At 39.9% G+C, this 20,569-nt stretch overlaps 2 protein-coding genes across 3 annotated transcripts; both read left to right on the top strand.

Moving 5' to 3' along the window:
* Positions 1-3,190: 3,190 nt before the first annotated feature.
* Positions 3,191-11,853, top strand: LOC131936544 (fatty acid hydroxylase domain-containing protein 2-like). The gene is made up of 6 exons (XM_059293575.1): positions 3,191-3,322; positions 4,020-4,123; positions 5,057-5,178; positions 8,673-8,881; positions 10,422-10,694; positions 11,580-11,853. Exons 1-6 carry the CDS (start codon positions 3,216-3,218, stop codon positions 11,719-11,721), a joined length of 957 nt encoding a protein of 318 aa, XP_059149558.1. The 5' UTR covers positions 3,191-3,215; the 3' UTR covers positions 11,722-11,853.
* Positions 11,854-16,226: 4,373 nt separating this feature from the next.
* Positions 16,227-19,360, top strand: LOC131936557 (ganglioside GM2 activator-like). 2 transcript variants are annotated; one of them, XM_059293592.1, is made up of 5 exons: positions 16,227-16,617; positions 16,843-17,013; positions 18,200-18,370; positions 18,738-18,910; positions 19,089-19,358. In XM_059293592.1, exons 1-4 carry the CDS (start codon positions 16,432-16,434, stop codon positions 18,879-18,881), a joined length of 672 nt encoding a protein of 223 aa, XP_059149575.1. In that variant the 5' UTR covers positions 16,227-16,431; the 3' UTR covers positions 18,882-18,910; positions 19,089-19,358. The 2 variants fall into 2 exon arrangements, with proteins under 2 accessions (XP_059149575.1, XP_059149574.1); XM_059293591.1 differs by having other exon boundaries at positions 18,738-19,360.
* The last annotated feature ends 1,209 nt before the right edge of the window (positions 19,361-20,569 follow it).

Below are 20,569 nucleotides of genomic sequence, written 5' to 3'. Positions count from 1 at the left end.
GTGCGTTTTCGTGAATGTGTTTATAATAAAACAAATCCGCCATAAAAATGTTAGCCTGTTAGCTAATTCCCATCTATAATTTTAGACAATCAAGGGAGAAAACCTAATACTATTATTCCAAAATGATTAACAGCAGAATTTTAATGTTAAAAATATAACATGTGGCTCATTATCTATCATTATATGACTAATTTCTTTAAAAGTTGAATACAAACTTATGTTTATTTTAAACTTTATAAAGCTGTACATTAGCATTTATTTCCAATCTAGGTAGAAAACCATTAGCCAAGTTAAATAAGTCATTGTTATATATTTGAATGTGTATTCACATGTAATAATGGTTGGGGCGCTTCATTATAAGATTTGTTTTTTAAAAAAAGCTAATATTAAATTAAACAAAAAATTAGCATACACCTCATTTTAATTATTGTATCAATGTATACCAGGGGTCGGCAACCTGCGGCTCGCGAGCCGCATGCGGCTCTTTTGATATCAAGATGCGGCTCTCCAGCTCCTTGAACAAATACTAATAATCTTAATAAAAAAAAAATATTTGAAATAAAAAAAATGTTAGTGGCTCTTTAAAACCAGGGAAAATTTGAAAATTGTAACTTTTGGCTCATCCGCTTCAAAAGGTTGCCGACCCCTGATGTATACCAATCTGATCGGACGGCCAATGTTATTGTTATTCCGAGGATAAATGTCGGAAAATAACACAAAGAAACGCCCTAATGTGTCCTAAATGTGACCGCATAGGGCAGGGGTCGGCAACCTTTTGAAGCGGAAGAGCCAAAAGTTACAATTTTCAAAATTTCCCTGATTTTAAAGAGCCACTAACATTTTTTTTATTTCAAATGTTTTATTTTTTTATTAAGATTATTAGTATTTGTTTAAGGTGCTGGAGAGCCGCAGGTTGCCGACCCCTGGCATAGGGCATAGAGAATGTATATACCGTTACTCCTTCGTAGAACATGTAAACATTATCAAGTCCGGCATGGTTGCTTACATTATTATACACTTCACTTACATTCTTATAGACTTCGCTTATTTTTATACTCTTGCTTACATTTTTATACACTTCGCTTACATTCTTATACACTTCATTTACATTCGTATACACTTCGCTTACATTTTTTACTCAACGAAAATTAACTTTCCACTAAAGCGGAATTCTAAAATTTCAAAAGTAAAAAATATCATTGTTGTTATTTAATTAATGCTCATATAGTTTTTTTTTTAAATATAGGCCTGTATGTATACAACTTATAGGACTATGTGTATAAAAATTATAGGCCTATGTGTATAAAAATTATAGGCCTATGTGTATAAAAAAATTATAGGCCTATGTGTATAAAAGTTATAGGCCTATGTGTATAAAATTATAGGCCTATGTGTATAAAAATTATAGGCCTATGTGTATAAAATGGAAAAGATTTGTCTTCTCCAACTCAAGACCCGCACAAATAACACTCAACAGAAATAAAACTTGGTGAACTAAAAAGTTGCTGGAATTGTTGGGACCAGAGTGGTAGTTCCAGAGATGTCAAAAATGGGTGTGGTGTGTGATGTGTGGTGTGTGATGTGTGGTGTGTGATGTGTGGTGTGTGATGTGTGGTGTGTGATGTGTGATGTGTGATGTGTGGTGTGATGTGTGTAATGTGTGATGTGTGGTGTGTGATGTGTGGTGTGATGTGTGGTGTGATGTGTGTGATGTGTGATGTGTGATGTGTGGTGTGTGGTGTGTGATGTGTGGTGTGTGATGTGTGATGTGTGATGTGTGGTGTGATGTGTGATGTGTGGTGTGATGTGTGTAATGTGTGATGTGTGGTGTGATGTGTGATGTGTGATGTGTGGTGTGTGATGTGTGATGCGTGAAGTGTGATGCGTGATGTGTGGTGTGTGATGTGTGGTGTGTGGTGTGTGGTGTGTGATGTGTGATGTGTGATGTGTGATGTGTGAAGTCGAGTTGTGGCTCCCAGACCCCGACCCCTCATCTGATTACACTGAGATCTCTCTATGTACAAAGGTTAATGCAACTGTGTGTTTAACATCCACTTCTCCCCTATCAACCATCCACTGGATAACCTGCTATCCACATCGCTACAGATGTTAGAAGCTCCAGGGATCTCGATACTTTTTCTCGTGGATAACTCCCATTTTCTCCCCCTCCCTACACCTTTACAGTTAACATTACAAAACTTCACAGATACACCAAACGTCATAGTTTCACAATCCGGAGGTAACGTTTATCTGTTATAAGCTATCGCATTCACCATCTTTACGTACATTTCTCAGATACTGGGATATCTGTAAATCTCTTACACCGCCATCTGATAGCCTCAAAACAATTCAAACTGACACATACTATATGTAGATAACACTGTCAAGGGTACAACATAAACAGGCACATGTTGCAAAACAAGCACTGTTACTTGTCAAATATTGAAAAACAAAGTTACATGCTAGGGAACAAACTCGGCAACATGTTGAACAGGGAACATGTTACAAAAACAAAATACGTTAGGTAATAAAAGCTGAAACAAGACAAATATTAACTGGCACATGTTTCTGGGATATGTTGCAGAACAAATACAAGGGAACATGTTAGGAAAACAAAATAAGTTAAAGAACAAAAGCTAAAACAAGACAAATATTAACTGGCACATGTTTCTGGGATAAGTTGCAGAACAAATATAAAGACGGATGAATCCTCACGTACAGTACTGGTATGTCAGAAATTATCTTTTGTGTCACACGTAATCTATCACGTCACATGGTGAACTAACGCCCTACATACACAGCTGATATTAGATGTACGTCTGGCGTTATCGATACATCGATCAGACTGATCTGTAACACAATATGTAACGTAAACAATCGATACTTAGTCGTACCAACACCTGTTGGCAGCATTTATTGTCTGTATCAACACATTGTATTTCATCCAACAGTTGTATCAACACTTGATCAACGTTGATCAACTCAAGACCAACTTTGTGTTGATATTGTATCAATAATTGATCGTATCAACAGTAGGCCTTATCAACTTTAGTGTGTAACAGCAATTGGACGTTTCAACATTTCAACATATCAACAGCTGCTCGTATCAACACCTGAACACATCAACAACTGTTCGTATCAACATCTGAACACATCAAGAACTGGTCGTATCAACACTCACTTCAACGCATCAACAACCGGTCCAACCTTTCACCATGGCTGTTGATCGACTGAACCAAATGAAAGACAAACTAAAACACATTTTTCTTCTCTCTGCTGTTGGATATGTGATTTACCTGGTGATATGTAACGTATATGAGAGGTAGGAAGATTTTAACTTGAGTAGACTGAGCTGAAGTCAGCTGAACTGAGCTAAGGTCAGGTAGACTGAGCTGAAGTCAGCTAGACTGAGCTAAAGCCAGCTAGACGGAGCTAAAGTCAGCTAGACTGAGCTTAAGTCAGCTAGACTGAGCTGAAGCCAGCTAGACTGAGCTTAAGTCAGCTAGACTGAGCTTAAGTCAGCTAGACTGAGATTAAGTCAGCTAGACTGAGCTAAAGCCAGCTAGACGGAGCTTAAGTCAGCTAGACTGAGATTTAGTCAGCTAGACTGAGCTTAAGTCAGCTAGACTGAGCTGTAGTCAGCTTGACTGAGGTAAAGCCAGCTAGACTGAGCTAAAGCCAGCTAGACTGTGCTGGAGTCAGCTTGACTGAGCTTAAATCAGCTAGACTGAGCTAAAGCCAGCTGTGCCGATAGTTAAACAGAGCTATATCGGTTGAGAGTTGTAGGCAACAGCCCAAGCACCTGTGAAACACTCCCGCGCTAATCGAATGATACATTCATTTCAAACTAAACCGTGTTAGTTCTCATTGGTGCTTGGGTAGCTCCCGTTCTCATTGGTGCTTGGGGGGGGGAGGTGGGGGGGGGGCTCACCCACCGAATGTCTAGAGCGGTGCCGTCAGATCATTAATTACTAATTAGTGTTCGGGTCATGTTTAATTTTAACTTTCTCTCGCGCCAGGCACGTGCAACAACTCAGGATTGCGTCAGCTGACTGGCTACGTCACTTGTGGGGGCTGGTGACTCTCACCTTTAATCACAGTGACCTTCACCTGTATGTTGTAGGTGGGCTGTTTTAGTTCTTACCTGTATGTTGTAGGTGGGCTTTTTTAGTTCTTGCCTGTATGTTGTAGATGGGCTGTTTACCTGTATGTTGTAGGTGGGCTGTTTTAGTTCTTACCTGTATGTTGTAGGTGGGCTGTTTACCTGTATGTTGTAGGTGGGCTGTTTTAGTTCTTACCTGTATGTTGTAGGTGGGCTGTTTACCTGTATGTTGTAGGTGGGCTGTTTTAGTTCTTACCTGTATGTTGTAGGTGGGCTGTTTACCTGTATGTTGTAGGTGGGCTGTTTTAGTTCTTACTTGTATGTTGTTGGTGGGCTGCTTTAGTTCTTACCTGTATGTTGTAGGTCGGCTGTTTAGTTCTTACCTGTATGTTGTAGGTGGGCTGTTTAGTTCTTACCTGTAGTATGTTGTAGCTTAGTTCTTACCTGTATTTTGTAGGTGGGCTGTTTAGTTACTATCTGTATGTTTTAGTAGTGCTGTTTAGTTCTTACCTGTATGTTGTAGGTGGGCTGTTTACCTGTATGTTGTAGGTGGGCTGTTTTAGTTCTTACTTGTATGTTGTTGGTGGGCTGCTTTAGTTCTTACCTGTATGTTGTAGGTCGGCTGTTTAGTTCTTACCTGTATGTTGTAGGTGGGCTGTTTAGTTCTTACCTGTATGTTGTAGGTGGGCTGTTTAGTTCTTACCTGTAGTATGTTGTAGCTTAGTTCTTACCTGTATTTTGTAGGTGGGCTGTTTAGTTACTATCTGTATGTTTTAGTAGTGCTGTTTAGTTCTTACCTGCATGTTGTAGGTGGGCTGTTAATTCTTACCTGTATGTTGTAGATGGATGTTTGCTACTTACCTGTATGTTGTAGGTGGGCTGTTTTATTTCTAACATGTATGTTGTAGAATGTAGATGGATGTTTACTACTTACCTAATCGTCTGCTTACACAGGTTCCTTTGTATTCACCTTCTGCGTGTTTTGGTTGTCGAACTTGTTCCTGATCGTCCTTGACCTCACAGGGAAGCCATCTTACTTTTTGAAATATAAAATACAGAAAGACAAAAACTGTCCGGTAAGTAGAGTTAGGTGACAGGTGAACCACTCACCCATAACCAGACAGGTGACAGACGAACCACTCACCCATAACCAGCCAGGTTAAAGGTTAACCACTCACCCATAACCGGCCAAAGGTTAACCACCCATAACCAGTCAGGTGACAGACGAACCACTCACCCATAACCAGACAGGTGACAGACGAACCACTCACCCATAACCAGACAGGTGACAGACGAACCACTCACCCATAACCAGACAGGTGACAGACGAACCACTCACCCATAACCAGACAGGTGACAGACGAACCACTCACCCATAATCAGACAGGTAACAGACGAACCACTCACCCATAACCAGTCAGGTAACAGACGAACCACTCACCCATAACCGGCCAGGTAACAGACGAACCACTCACCCATAACCAGTCAGGTAACAGACGAACCACTCACCCATAACCAGTCAGGTAACAGACGAACCACTCACCCATAACCAGTCAGGTAACAGACGAACCACTCACCCATAACCGGCCAGGTAACAGACGAACCACTCACCCATAACCAGACAGGTAACAGACGAACCACTCACCCATAACCAGTCAGGTAACAGACGAACCACTCACCCATAACCGGCCAGGTAACAGACGAACCACTCACCAATAACCAGTCAGGTAACCGACGAACCACTCACCCATAACCGGCCAGGTAACAGACGAACCACTCACCCATAACCAGACAGGTAACAGACGAACCACTCACCCATAACCAGTCAGGTAACAGACGAACCACTCACCCATAGCTAGTCAGGTAACAGACGAACCACTCACCCATAACCAGTCAGGTAACAGACGAACCACTCACCCATAACCAGTCAGGTAACAGACGAACCACTCACCCATAACCGGCCAGGTAACAGACGAACCACTCACCCATAACCAGACAGGTAACAGACGAACCACTCACCCATAACCAGTCAGGTAACAGACGAACCACTCACCCATAGCTAGTCAGGTAACAGACGAACCACTCACCCATAACCAGTCAGGTAACAGACGAACCACTCACCCATAACCAGTCAGGTAACAGACGAACCACTCACCCATAACCGGTCAGGTTAAAGGTTAACTACTCACCCATAACCAGTCGAGTGACAGACGAAGCAGTCACCCATAACCGATTAACCAGGTCTCTGAGGAAGCAATCACCCATAACCAGCCTGTTACTCGCCCTTCTTTTAGTTTAAAAAAATAGGACCACGACCAAGAATTTTCAAACTAAAATACTTGGCGAAAACGAAATCAGAAAGCATAGACAACTTTTACTTTTTAATGTTGTTTAACATCATTATCTTTTCCTGTTCGTGTTCAAGACACATGGGGCAGATGAAGTAGAGTTCATCTGTTTCAGTGACCTCGGCGTATGAAGGGGTAGTGTGGCCAGCACTTTGCCCAGGCTTTACTTTCCCTAACGTGAGTTATGTACCCATTAGAGATGGGTTGACTCAGGGACGTTCTATTGCCTTGAACCCGGATTTGAACTAAAGACTTACGGTTAGTGTAACACTACCTCTAGGCCACGCCGTCGATTCTGAGTATACCTTTCTTTAATTACATTTTTAAAATCGTGTTTCAATTTAAAGAGGTCAAGATGTACAACAAACAGCATTGTCAACGGACTCTAATGTTAAATATTGTGAAAACAATAGGTTTTGGTAGTTGAGTAAAAATGGATTGCAAAATTTCACCCAAACCTACAAGAAGCGAGTTAAAAAAAAAACGTGTATAAATCAAAGTTAACAAGGGGTAACTTGACATTAGAGTTTAAAAAGATACAAATCTGTGTTGGTTTAACATGTCACATCCATCTTTTTCTGACACAAGGCATTATGGGGTGTAATGCACCGACCGTGACTGGCACTGGAACTCACCCGACACACACCTGACACACACCTGACACACACCCGACACACACCTGACACTCACCTCACACACACCTGACACACACCTGACACTCACCTTACACACACATGACACACACCTGACACACACCTGACACACAACTGACACACACCTGACACACACATGACACACACCTGACACACAACTGACACACACCTGACACACACCTGACACACACATGACACACACATGACACACACCTGACACACAACTGACACACACCTGACACACACATGACACACACCTGACACACACCTGACACACAACTGACACACACCTGACACACACATGACACACACCTGACACACAACTGACACACACCTGACACACACCTTACACACACCTGACACACACATGACACACACCTGACACACAACTGACACACACCTGACACACACCTTACACACACCTGACACACACCTGACACACACATGACACACACCTGACACACAACTGACACACACCTGACACACACCTTACACACACCTGACACACACCTGACACACACCTGACACACACCTGACACACACCTGACACACACCTGACACACACCTGACACACACCTGACACACACCTGACACACACCTGACATATTACAGTGAAGCATGAAGTTAAGCGGGCGCCGATACGACCTCGAAGTAAACATTGTCTGACAGCTGTATTGTTATTTATGTAATGATCGACTTCGTGTGTTTTGTTTCTTTTGTTTGTTTGTATTGTATTATTTTGTTGCAACAATGCCGTAGGTTTTACCCAGAATTCCAAAACATGGACACCCACACGTCCACACTGTTTGTCTCTCTCTTTCCCCTTCTTAAATGCATGTGCATCGTCGTGAGTACTTAGTCGCTCGCTCGTGTCTGAACACATTCACCCCACCAATCGTTCACAAAAACGTGTACAAAAGTCTCACCATCTCACTACACAGGATCACAATACACACTTTCACTTAAGGTGTTATCTATAAAAGACGATTTTTTACCTCCCCCCTTTCCCTTCGTCACACATCTTCACAAAAAGCCCGACCCCTCCACCTAAAAGGACGTCATACTTCAGCCTAACCCCCCCCCCCCCCCTAAAATGTTGTCAAATGAGCTCGGCCAACTTAGAATATTTTCATCAATTTCTGTTACATTCTTAAATCTTGTTTTCTAAAATGCGAAATAAAGGTTAAAATTCAGTTTTTCTAACATTTATTTTTAAATGCAAAACTGTGACATCACACTATTTGAAACTAAACCTAACCCAAACCAACCATCCCACGTTAATTCTAAACCTACTACTTAGATGTATTTGATTTAGGGGCTTTGTTTATAGACTAAAACCGTTTATAGGACGTTAAAATAAACGATTATTGTCAACTGTCTTGACATCTAACGTGAACTATTTGTGACATCTGATTTCATACTATGACATCCATTGTTTTTATCAAGCTTATGACATCCAAATGTCAATTTTGTGACGTCTGGTTTTCAGTTTTGTGACGTCTGATTTTTCTATTATTTGATTTTCAAGAAAGTGACCTTTGACCTTTGTCCCATGACCCCCTGTTACAGCTGAACCCATCAGACTTGAAGCGGGCGGTGAAGGTCGCGCTGTTCAACCAGACGGTCGTGGGGATTCCCTTTCTCTACTTCATCTACGTCACGATGACGTGGCGCGGCTGCTCGACGTCAGCAGACGACTTGCCGTCACCTAGCCAGATTTTAGTCCATCTGATCGCCTTTGTCTTGGTCGAGGAAATCGGCTTTTATTATTCGCACAGGTAGATGGGCATGTTGTGTCGGACAGTGGGATGAGGGGGGGGGGGGGGGGGCGGGGGCTGGTGGGTTGGTTAAAGGTTGAGTGAAGGGTGGAGGGATCAAATGTTGGATGAAAGGTGGATGGAACAAATATTGAGTGAATGATGGATAAATTAAATGTTGGATGAATGATGGATAAATCAAATGTTGGATGAATGATGGATAAATTAAATGTTGGATGAATGTTGGATAAATCAAATGTTGGATGAATGATGGATAAATCAAATGTTGGATGAATGATGGATAAATCGAATGTTGGATGAATTATGGATGAATCAAATGTTGGATGAATGATGGATGAATTAAAAGTTAAGTGAATGTTGGATGAAACTAGTCAATAATTGATGAATCGAGTGTTGATGAATGGTGTGTGAATTAAATGTTGAGTGAATGATGGGTCAATCAAATTTTGAACAATTCATGAATAATTGTTGGACTTCATGGGATGAATATTGAGGGATTGTTGGATCAAATGTTGGATCAAATGTTGGATCAAATGTTGGATCAAATGTTGGATCAAATGTTGGATCAAATGTTGGATCAAATGTTGGATCAAATGTTGGATCAAATGTTGGATCGAATGTTGGATCAAATGTTGGACCGTTGATTCACGACATTTTTGGACTATTGATTTTAAAATGTTGGGGAATCGATGGATGAATGTTGCACTTTTGATGGATGATGGTTGGATGTTTGCTGCATGCTGGCAATGCATTATTTATTTCACGACTTTGTTCGTCAGTCACGTTCTCTGTGCTCCTGTGTCAGATTATTGACGGAGTTTCTTTTTTTTTTTAGTTTAGTGTTGATCTCTATGCTAAAAAGTAATTAAAATAATTACATCATGCCATTAGCTATCTATAATTAATTTCTATCAGTTTCAGTTTTGTTGTGTAGTTCAGCTCATTTTTCTGTACAGGGATATATTTTAGAATATTTGATCAGATATTTAATTACTTCACCATAATGAAAGATGGCATATATTCACAATGCCTTGTTTAATTATCACATCACGATATTATTAGACCGAAATTTCATATGAGCTTAATTTTTTTTAAATTTTAAAAATGTAATAGGCCTGTATCGTACAATGTGTTTTCTTTGGTTTGGCCTGGCTATATTATGGTATAAAAGAACAGAGGCGTAGCGACACTTCCCGGCGCCGGGGGACACACTTTTAATTTGGCGCCCCCTCGGGAACAACCTTTCAATTTTCAATTTGCACCCCCCTTAAACTTTCAATTTGCACCCCCACCCCCCCCCCCCCCACCTCGATATATTTTTTAGATTTATAATGCAAAACTGCAGCTAAAATGAGATTTTAATTTGTTTTTTCAAACCCATTTTGGCGCCCCCTAAGGTCGGCGCCCGGAGACATATGTACCCCCTCCCCGCCCCCCTTGCTACGCCTCTGTAAAAGATTCATTTTGTAAACGTCCAATGTGTTACATGATGACTTTAATGTTTTAACGTTCTACGCCCCCCCCCCCACCCCACCCCCAGGCTGCTGCACCACCCACGCCTGTACAAGCACATCCACAAGAAGCACCACGAGTGGACGGCGCCCGTGGGGGTGGTGTCCATTTACGCCCATCCAGTCGAGCACATCTTCGCTAACCTCCTACCCCCGGGGCTGGGCCCCATCCTGATGGGTTCGCACCTCTCCACCGCCTGGCTATTCTGGGGCATCGCTATTGTCTCCACCACCGTAGACCATGGAGGGTATCGATTCCCGATATTCCTCTCGCCCGATTTCCACGATTTCCATCACTTTAAGTGAGTATCGACTTTAAGTCAGTATCGATTTTGTCAATCACTTCCCCCACATTTTTCTCACATGCTATTTTTGTAACCCCTTAGCTTAGTGACCTTTAACCTTTTTTAGTATTTCCCTCTTTCTCCCGCTTTCACCCCCCCCCCCCCTCTGTCTCTGTCTCTGTCTCTCTCTCTCTCTCTCTCTCTCTCTCTCTCTCTCTCTCTCTCTTATTTCTATGCCTCCCCCCTCCCCCCGCCCCCACGTTTTTATTTCCTTTCACTTTCTGTAACGCCGTCTGTCTGTAGTTTCTGTAATCGATACAGCAATTTAAATACAATTAGGTTTAGGCTTTCAGTCTTTCGGCAATCACCGTCTACATTAGCCCATAATTTATAATTGAAAAATCAAACTTCAGGGACTTAGATAAACCGGACAGGTAGATTCAGTGTTTTAGGTTTCATTCTTATCCGATTGTATCGATTTGAGATTATTTTCGCCCCAGAGAATGACATTTTGAAGAGAAACAGGAAGTGGTAGAATACAATGTATCTAGGCCTAGATGAGAAATACAATTTGTGACATGTATTTATTCTATTTTTGTGAGCATAAAGCAAGACGGTTAGACGATGTTTTGTCACATCGCTTGTCACGCTGTGGTGTATGTGACAGTGCTGTTTTTAGCACAGAGATTTGCTTTACTAAATAACAAAGCAAATTGATCTAGAATAATTGACCGCGAATGTCATTTTTGACTTGAAAACTGTGACATCTTTCTCTTTAAAGCAGAGTGTCGTTGTATTTGACACAAAAGTATCTTAATAATAACTTGTTCTCTCGTTCCTAGGTTTAACCTCTCGTTTTTATCTCGCCCATTGGTTTAACCTCACGTGTTTTTCCGTCCCCAGGTTTAACGTTAACTACGGTGTTCTGGGCATCCTCGATCGTCTACACGGCACCGACTTGTTGTTTAGGAAATACACGGATGGGCAGAGGGCAGATGGGCAGAGGGCAGATGGGCAGAGGGCAGATGAACGTAAAACTGTTTGACCAAAACCATAAAAACGACTTCACATTTTTTAAAATAAACTTTGCAACAAACAACGAAAAGTATCAATCAATACCATGCTCACAATAAAAATATTACAAAAACACTCGAACATTGTAAGCCTACTGACAGTCGAGATTTTGTTTTATTTTTCTAACTTTAAAAATACTAAACTGTTTTTGTATTAATTAAACAGACCTGCCAACAACACATGGTCAAGAAAATAGAACTGTTTTACTGGATACTCAATAAATCATCTCAGCCACCCCCCCCCCCTTTTTGTTTTAGCCACCACAGTGAGCCACAAATAAACAACACGCCAGCACCCGCCACAGCCACATCATCACCAACAATACAGATATAAACTGCCTGTCTAGACGAGAATTGTAGACATCCACGCATGCGCATGACAAGTCGAGGCCAGACAACTCAACTTACTAGCGAGATAGTTAAATCAGAATCATCTAGATCTAGATTCAAACTAAAACGTTTGAGAGAACTCAGCACATGGTCATAGTCAGTACAATAAAGTTCCCCTTTAAGGTATAACGATCTATATGGCAGATGAAGTAGAGTTCATAAGTTTCTTGAACTCGGTGTATGAGGTATAGAATGATCGGCACTGACTCGCCCATCTTTACTTTCCACAAAGTGAGTCAGGTACCCATTTGAGCTGGGTCAAATGTGTGAAAAGTTTGTATGTGGAACCAGTGGCGTAGCGAGGTCGGGTGTCACCCGATGCGGCATGCACTTAATGGTGTCACCCCCCCCCCCCCCCCCCCCCCCAGAGTCTTAGCGACCCTTCCCGGGGACAAACTTTCAATTTTCGATTAGCACCCCACCCTCTAAAACTTTCGATTTGCACCTCCACCCCCTCAAACTTTCGATGAGCACCTCTTGAAACACTATTTAACACTCGAATTAATCACTCAATTAAGTGGAATTATCATTTTTCTCTATATATTTTGCTATTTTTGCCTTGGTGTCACCCCCCTAAATGGTGTCACCCGGTGCGGTCCGCACCCCCCCTCACTACACCTCTGTGTGGAACGGTATACTTAAACTCTGTGTGTGTGTGCGTGTGTGTGTGTGTGTTTGTGTGTGTGTGTGTGTACCAGTGCGTCGAGTCTAGCTGGTTTTGTTGATGTGTATGTCGTTGTTCGGTAAAAAACATGGGTAACATACAGTGGAAGCGACTGGTCGAGTGACAACGGCTGTGTTGTGAGGGAGGGTAATAAGGTGTGTAGCGGTTGGTGTGGGCGTCAGTCAGTGGTTGCGAATGAAATAAGGAAGTAGTGTTGTTATGACGTTTTCGCTTCTGAAAACCGACTGATTTGTGTCTACTCATGTCAAGTAATCCCTCACAAAATTGGTGGAGCTTCCGTGTTTTATCGATCCCCTTAACTCTCACAGGTCCTGCAGACACAAGAAGATTCGAACCCGCGACTTTCGGGTTAGCATAATCAGGGAAGTTAGTAAAAATCTTTTTTTTTTTTAAATTCCAATAACTGTAAAATCAAAATAGAGGGAAAGCTGTAGTAAAATGTTGACACGTTAATTAATTTCGTGATGCAGGTAGACAACTCATGCAAAACGCAGTATATTTTAATTTTGCTGGTTATTTCCCCTGTGTTAAAAATCGAATGAGCTGGATTATACTTCGTTTAGTGGATTATCTAAACATTCCAATTAGTCGTGTTTGTTATATAGCTATAAGGTTGGTTGTAATCCTTAGTTGTTTCTAAAACATTTAAAGAATTAGCAGGGGTCGGCATGGTCGAGTCATAGAGCTCATGGCTGCTAAACCGATGAGTCTCGAGTTCGAACCCTCGGGCAAATGAGGCTCGTTAGCTGGGGACAGCCACTCTTCTAGGAGAGACCACTCCAAAATCAAACAACTGCTGCCTTGGTTGCACAAAGGCTATGGAGGCAAATCCAATAAGAAAAGCAGGCTGAAATCGGAGTCAATGGCGCATAACCAGTTGACACGTATCCTTTATTGTGCTGGAGGGGACCCCTTCCAACACTAAAATTAAGAACGAAGAAGAAGAAATGAATGAGCTATGATAAAATGATTGATTCACACAGACACCATTTTTTTTAATCAATGGATAGACTCGCTGCCCTTTATCTTTTTTTTTCAACCCTGATGGTCTCAACAGTCAGATCTTTATTTTTGGAAACAGATTACAGATTTTCAAAGTTTACCTGCAGATGTGAAATCTACATTTGGTGTGGTGATGACATTTACCTGAAGTGGTGACTTACAGCTTTAATGCCTGCATTTAACTGTATCTGTAAAATCTATTTGTAATTTTGACATCTACCTGTGGTTGTGACATTTGACCTAATCTCCCTGTGGTGGTGACATGACCTAATCTACCTGTGGTGGTGACATATGACCTAATCTACCTGTGGTGGTGACATGACCTAATCTACCTGTGGTGGTGAGATGACCAAATCTACCTGTGGTGGTGACATATTACCAAATCTACCTGTGGTGGTGACATGACCTAATCTACCTGTGGTGGTGACATGACCTAATCTACCTGTGGTGGTGACATATGACCTAATCTACCTGTAATGGTGACAAATGACCGAATCTACCTGTGGTGGTGGGTGGTGACAGTTGACCTAATCTACCTGTGGTTGTGGCATGACCTAATCTACATGTGGTGGTGACATATGACCTAATCTACCTGAGCTAGCTGTAGTGCCTAAAATTTCGGCTCAGCATCAGTGTGTTTATCGCTAATCAAACCTACAACACACTACTAGATAAACACAACTATATAAACACAACTCAGCTTATCTAGTGTGTGATTAGCAACTAGGTGTTTACAAAATTAAAACACAACCTACATAAATACAACTAGACTGAGTGTATATGGGCTGAAGTTTGACTGATTAACCTACATTACCGTACAGGTCAATCAAGTATTTGCTTACAAACAAACAAGTAATTAATCTGTCACTAGGACACAGTGAACAAGTTTCAAGGTTACACTAATGATCAGTGTCTATCACTAAATAGGTCTGTCTGAATTCAGTCTGTGCTGCACAGAGTCAAATTACAAAGAAAGATTGTTTTATTTTAGAATTGCAGGACTTTAAGCCTGATAAAATAATCAAGTTTTTAAGTTGGGGTTCGGACTCCTGGATTTAATTTAATTAACAAAGTGTCAGAAAGGTAATTAATAAGCTCATTACTGGGGATGAAAATATTATCAATGCTAGAGCTTGACACGAACAGTGTGTTTTCGGCGACACAAAGTGCACATCTGTCACATGATAAAACTTAATTAGATTGGTTGATTACGCTTGTTTAAATAACAGATAACAACCGCCCCTGTCTGTTGTTTTAATCTGTCTAGCTACTTCGTTACACAAAGATCAAACATTCTCACATTGTTTTGTCAAAGGGGCTCTGTTTCCAGTCACAGATCACATAGTGACATTTGACTACAGCGGCTTATAGACGGGGGGGGGGGGATAAACACTAATATTTTCTGATAGTAATAACAAGTTTATAGGCGTGAATTGCGTTATACATGTAACATTTTATATAATAAAATATAATGTTCCAACTTAATCAGTTTGTTTTTATCGAGTTTTTTTTCTTCAATCCTTACTTTCCGCCTTGTCCGACCATATTGTGTATTGTTGACGTTTTGCATCTATGTTGAGCTTATTACCTTGTCGGCTTTTGGTCTCAATCCTATGCTTTGTGATGTAATGAGCGTGATAAAAGTGGGCAATGCAGTACTTTTATTGAACTGTTGTTGCGATGAATTGAAGACATCCAGTCACCTAGACAAGGTCTTCATGTCATTTCACGCTAATTTAAAAGTTAGTACTTTAAAAACACGATTAAAAACGAGATGGTTGGAACATTCTATTGAATTCTATTGAATATTATATGCATAATAGAATGCATACTTATTCTAAATATTTTTACATGTGTTACAAATATTACTATACGTATACAACCTACGCACATAAATCTAAAATATTTACAATATGCCTAAATTTAATTAATTGTAAGTTTATTTAGGCCCTACACTTTCTGAATATTTAATACCTATAAGTATTAACAAATTCCATGCAAACACACATTTGTGATTTTTTTTTCTGTGACTTTTTTCCTGCGACTTTTATTTTTTTGTACAGTCGTTAAATCCACGAGCTCTTTCATTGGTCTTATTTTAAGTAGGTCTCAGCCCAGTGACATCAACAAAATTTTCTTTCAGCTTTACGGTACGGTGGTTTATTTAGTTTACTGATCGCGACATATCGTCAACGCCACCCGCAGATCTTTATGTTCCCCTACCAGCGCTACTTCTATAATACTCCATTTAATCTGATACAAACAGCATAAGGGTTGGCCGACATAATATAAAATTTTGTGACATAGGCTACGTCACAATATTTCGGAATGTAGACCGCTGCATGACCCGCATACTTGTTTATCTCAATAGATCAAGAATATCTATATAGATCTAGATATTAGCAATATAGTTCATAGAAGAATCGGTGTATACATGACCTAGTTTATCACTGGTGGCTACCTACAACACGTGTTTACATTTCTTATCACGTGACTGGCGACCAAGCCCTACTACATCGTGTGTGTTACGTTCTGTACACTGTGTCTAACCCTACACACACCCTCTACACCAGTTACACACCGTACAGCAGCTGATCAGCTCACGATGAAGGTTTTACTTCTGCTACTGCTGACCACTGCGGTCAGTTCTGTCCACATCTTGCCTTTTATTGGGGAGCTTGAGCTTAAAGCTCACAATGAAATCAAAACACTGGTCAGTTTTGTCACTTCTGACCTTAAAGACAAGGCCACTGAACAGTTGTCTGAACTAGCAGATACCATCAAGATTCAGGTAAGTGACCCTAATTTTTATCATAAGCAATTTACCTGTAAGCATAAGATTCTAAAAACCTTAATAGTATATATTGATACATATCTTTTCAGTTATAGATCTATTTTTGTTCTTAGTGAAAGGTTGTAAATATAAATTGAAATATTCAAGTCAGTATGTCCATTGGTTCTCTGTAGTATAAGTCCAATTACTTATGAATGTGTGCACTTTGTTTTATCTCTGCAGAAAAAGTCCAGTCGACTCAAGTCGTTTTCCTTCAAGAATTGTGCCGACCCCAGTACTGAGATTCTGGTTCCCAGTGGCATAACTGTCAAGCCTGACCCCATTAAAATCCCAGGGAACATCAGCATCGCTGGGAACCTTCTTATCAAGACAGCATTTGGATCCCAGCTAAAGGTGTGTGGTAAAAGGGAGAATCTTTGGGGGCAGACCCAGTCACCTTAGCCACAGCACACTATACCATAGTCTTAGTGGATCTCTACTAAATATAGCACACCATACCACAGAGAATCCCCACTAAACATAGCACACCATACCACAGTGGGTCCCCACTAAACATAGCACACCATACCACAGTGGGTCCCCACTAAACATAGCACACCATACCACAGTGGGTCCCCACTAAACATAGCACACCATACCACTGTGGACACATACTAAACATAGCACACCATACCACAGTGGGTCCCCACTAAACATAGCACACCAGAACACAGTGGGTACCCACTAAACACAGCACACCATACCACAGTGGGTCCCCACTAAACATAGCACACCATACCACAGTGGGTGAACTCAAGCATGACATCTGCTTTGTGTGTTTATGCAACACACCATATCTTAATCAATAATTTATTGAACTGAACTCTACACGCTATTCAACATTCAACCATCAATGGTGCAGTCAGATTTTTTGGAGGTCGGCCATATCTATTCAAATCAGTTTGACCCAGTCAAAGAAAGTTTTTCAGTCATGTGACCTAGATTGAGAAAAACTTCAATTTATGTGTTACACTATAAGCCATTCTGAGAGAGATTTTAAGTCATGTGACTTAGCCTTATTCAAGTCATGTGACTTAGAAAGATTTCATTTCATGATTTACACTATGAGCCAGTCTGAAAAAAGACTTCAATTATCTTTATCTTTAAAGCTGTACACTACACATGTCTACAAATGGCCATTTCAGATTGTTATTAGCAAAACAGATATTTAGTGTGTTGACTCTACACAAAAGTTTATTTTTTTTAGACTAAGTCTCTTTTCCCTCGCAATGTCTGTTAAATTATTTTTAAGAATTTTCTGAAAGGGTTATCAAAATAAATAGACATTAAAAAATTTGCATTCTCTTTTGGACTTGAGGTTTACAAAAAAATCCTTTGTGTGTGTGTGATTATTTTTTTAGGTGCCATTGTGGCAAGTCTAAAAAAGAATCCAAAATTTTTAATGTCTTGTTATTTTGAGTTAGTCTATAATCCTGGCTGTCTGAATGCTTGCGCTTGAGAACTAATTTTCAGTGTAGACACCACACATTAGATGGATGTGTTTTTATGCATGTTACATGTGAAATTGTATATTGAACAGACCTCCATTGAAGTGGATAAGGAAGTGTTTGGTGTGTGGGTCAAGGTGCCCTGTATTGACAATATTGGATCCTGCAACTACCCAGACCTGTGCACCATGCTGTCTGCCATCACAGACTGCCCGCCGGAGTTCAAGAAGATTGGGCTCCCTTGCAAGTGTCCTTTTCCAGCAGTAAGTCAACCAGCCCAGGAATGTGATCTCGTTCAGTCTTTTCACAACTTTTCTTTCACTTTTGTTGCATTTTTTTATTTCACAATTTCTAGTTTTTAAGTAGTGATTGTCAGCAATACTAAATATTAAATTATATTGTTTTCATTATCTATAAATAGGGAAATATAATTTATAGATCGTTGTACTATATTAATAAATTATTACTTAAAGATATGTTGTAAACAATGTATTCTGAAAATCACACACATATATATGTATATATATATATGTATATATATATATATATATATATATATATATATATATATATATATATATATATATATATATATATATATAAAATTAATTGATCTAATTTTATTTTCAGGGTAACTTTGCCATCTCACCGTTCGGTATACCAATCACTGGGTCGCTTCCCTTTCCTATATCAGGTGGTGTTAGAGTGAAGATTTCAGCAACCTACAACAACAACCTCCTTTCTTGTGCTCAGCTAGAACTAGATTTGGCATAAATTTATTCAAGTCACCAACCTACAACAACCTCCTTCCCTGTTCTGAGCTAGAACTAGATTTGGCATAAATTTATCCATGACCCCAACCTACAACAACATCCATTGTTCCCAACCTACAACATCCTCATTTCTTTAGCCCAACTTACAACCTCCTTTTTGCTCAACCTACAACAACATCCTTCCTTATGCCCAACCTACTACCACAACCTCCTTTTTGCCCAACCTAATACAACAACCTGCTTCCTTGTGCCCAATCTACAACAACCTCTTTACTTCTGCCCAACTTACAACAACAACCTCCTTCCTTATACCCAACCTACTACAACAACCTCCTTCCCTGTGCTGAACTAGATTAGGCCTAAATTTATTCATGTAAATGCTGCAAGAAACTATCTGGACTGAAATTAATTTAATTAACTAAAGTGAACTTTGCCTCCATTTATGTTAATTAGAGAGTGTTCTTGTTAAACATCTGTATGACATGGTGCAGTAGCTATTATAGTAGTCAGTGTGATAAATCTTTTTGTGTGTAAATTATTTTTTTTAAAAAGACTTTTGTTCAACTTTATGTTGTGGGCTAACACACCTATGACATAATCAAACCTTAATTAAACCTTAATTAGCTGGTCTGCAATATAGGGCTAATGGTTAGATAATTCAAACATTAACATAAATAAAATATTATATTTTATTATGATTTTATGTTTTAATTCAAGTTGGATTTTAAATTGGTACACCAATTTTTAATGCAAATACGATTTTTTTTACACCTAAGCGAAGTTAAAAATAACTACTAATGTTAATTATATATATTATTTGCTTTTATATTTTAAAGCAATATCCTTATTGTGAAAAAAACTGTTTTTAAAATGCTTATTTTTATAAAATGTAATAAAATATATTTTGCAACTATTTTAAAATGGTCTGTTTGTACCTTATGAATTAAAATGTCTTGTTGTTTGTGGTAGTTAAAAATGCTCTGTTTGGTGGTGGTAGTTTAAAATGGTCTGTTTGTTTGGGGTAGTTTTTAAAATGGTCTGTTTGGTGGTGTTAGTTTAAAATGGTCTGTTTGGTGGTGGTATTTTAAAATGGTTTGTTTGGTGGTAGTTTAAAGTGGTCTGTTATACCCACCACAACATTGCAGTTAGTAGTAAAATTTTCTCGTCAACATTCCTATCAGATTGTGGCTTGTAAACTCTGGCCTGACTGGGCTAATTGAATGCCTGTGGACTCATAGTCTCCCTCCTGTAGGATAGGCCAGGGCAGCTTTAATGAATATGTAGACCCTAGGCACTTTTTGCATTTGTAGGCCAAACTGGCAACAACTGCCGCGACCCCTTCTCCAGATCATGAAAGATTTATATCAGTGCCCCCGGCAAAACTACCCAGTCATAATTAATAGCTCCGACAAAAGTGCCTCGACATAATATTCTCCCTTCAAATCACCCCCGTCATATTGACTTCCAATATATTGGCTCCCGACAAAAATGACTGCACACAAAACTCTCGACATATTGACTCCAGACAAATGAATCCTATGACAACTCTAAGTATAAGATAATACACTTTAGTATTGTATCCACTGCCACCACAATCTCTTTTAAATTCTAAAATTTAAAAAAAAATTCATGAAACAATAGCAATTCACAAGCTAATCAAGCTCTTAACTGCAAAGTACCACTAATTTT

Source organism: Physella acuta, unplaced genomic scaffold, assembly GCF_028476545.2.
Source record: "Physella acuta isolate Inbredline_101_S28 unplaced genomic scaffold, ASM2847654v3 ptg000180l, whole genome shotgun sequence".
NCBI lineage: Eukaryota > Metazoa > Mollusca > Gastropoda > Physidae > Physella > Physella acuta.
This window is presented reverse-complemented; position numbering and strand designations above follow the sequence as displayed.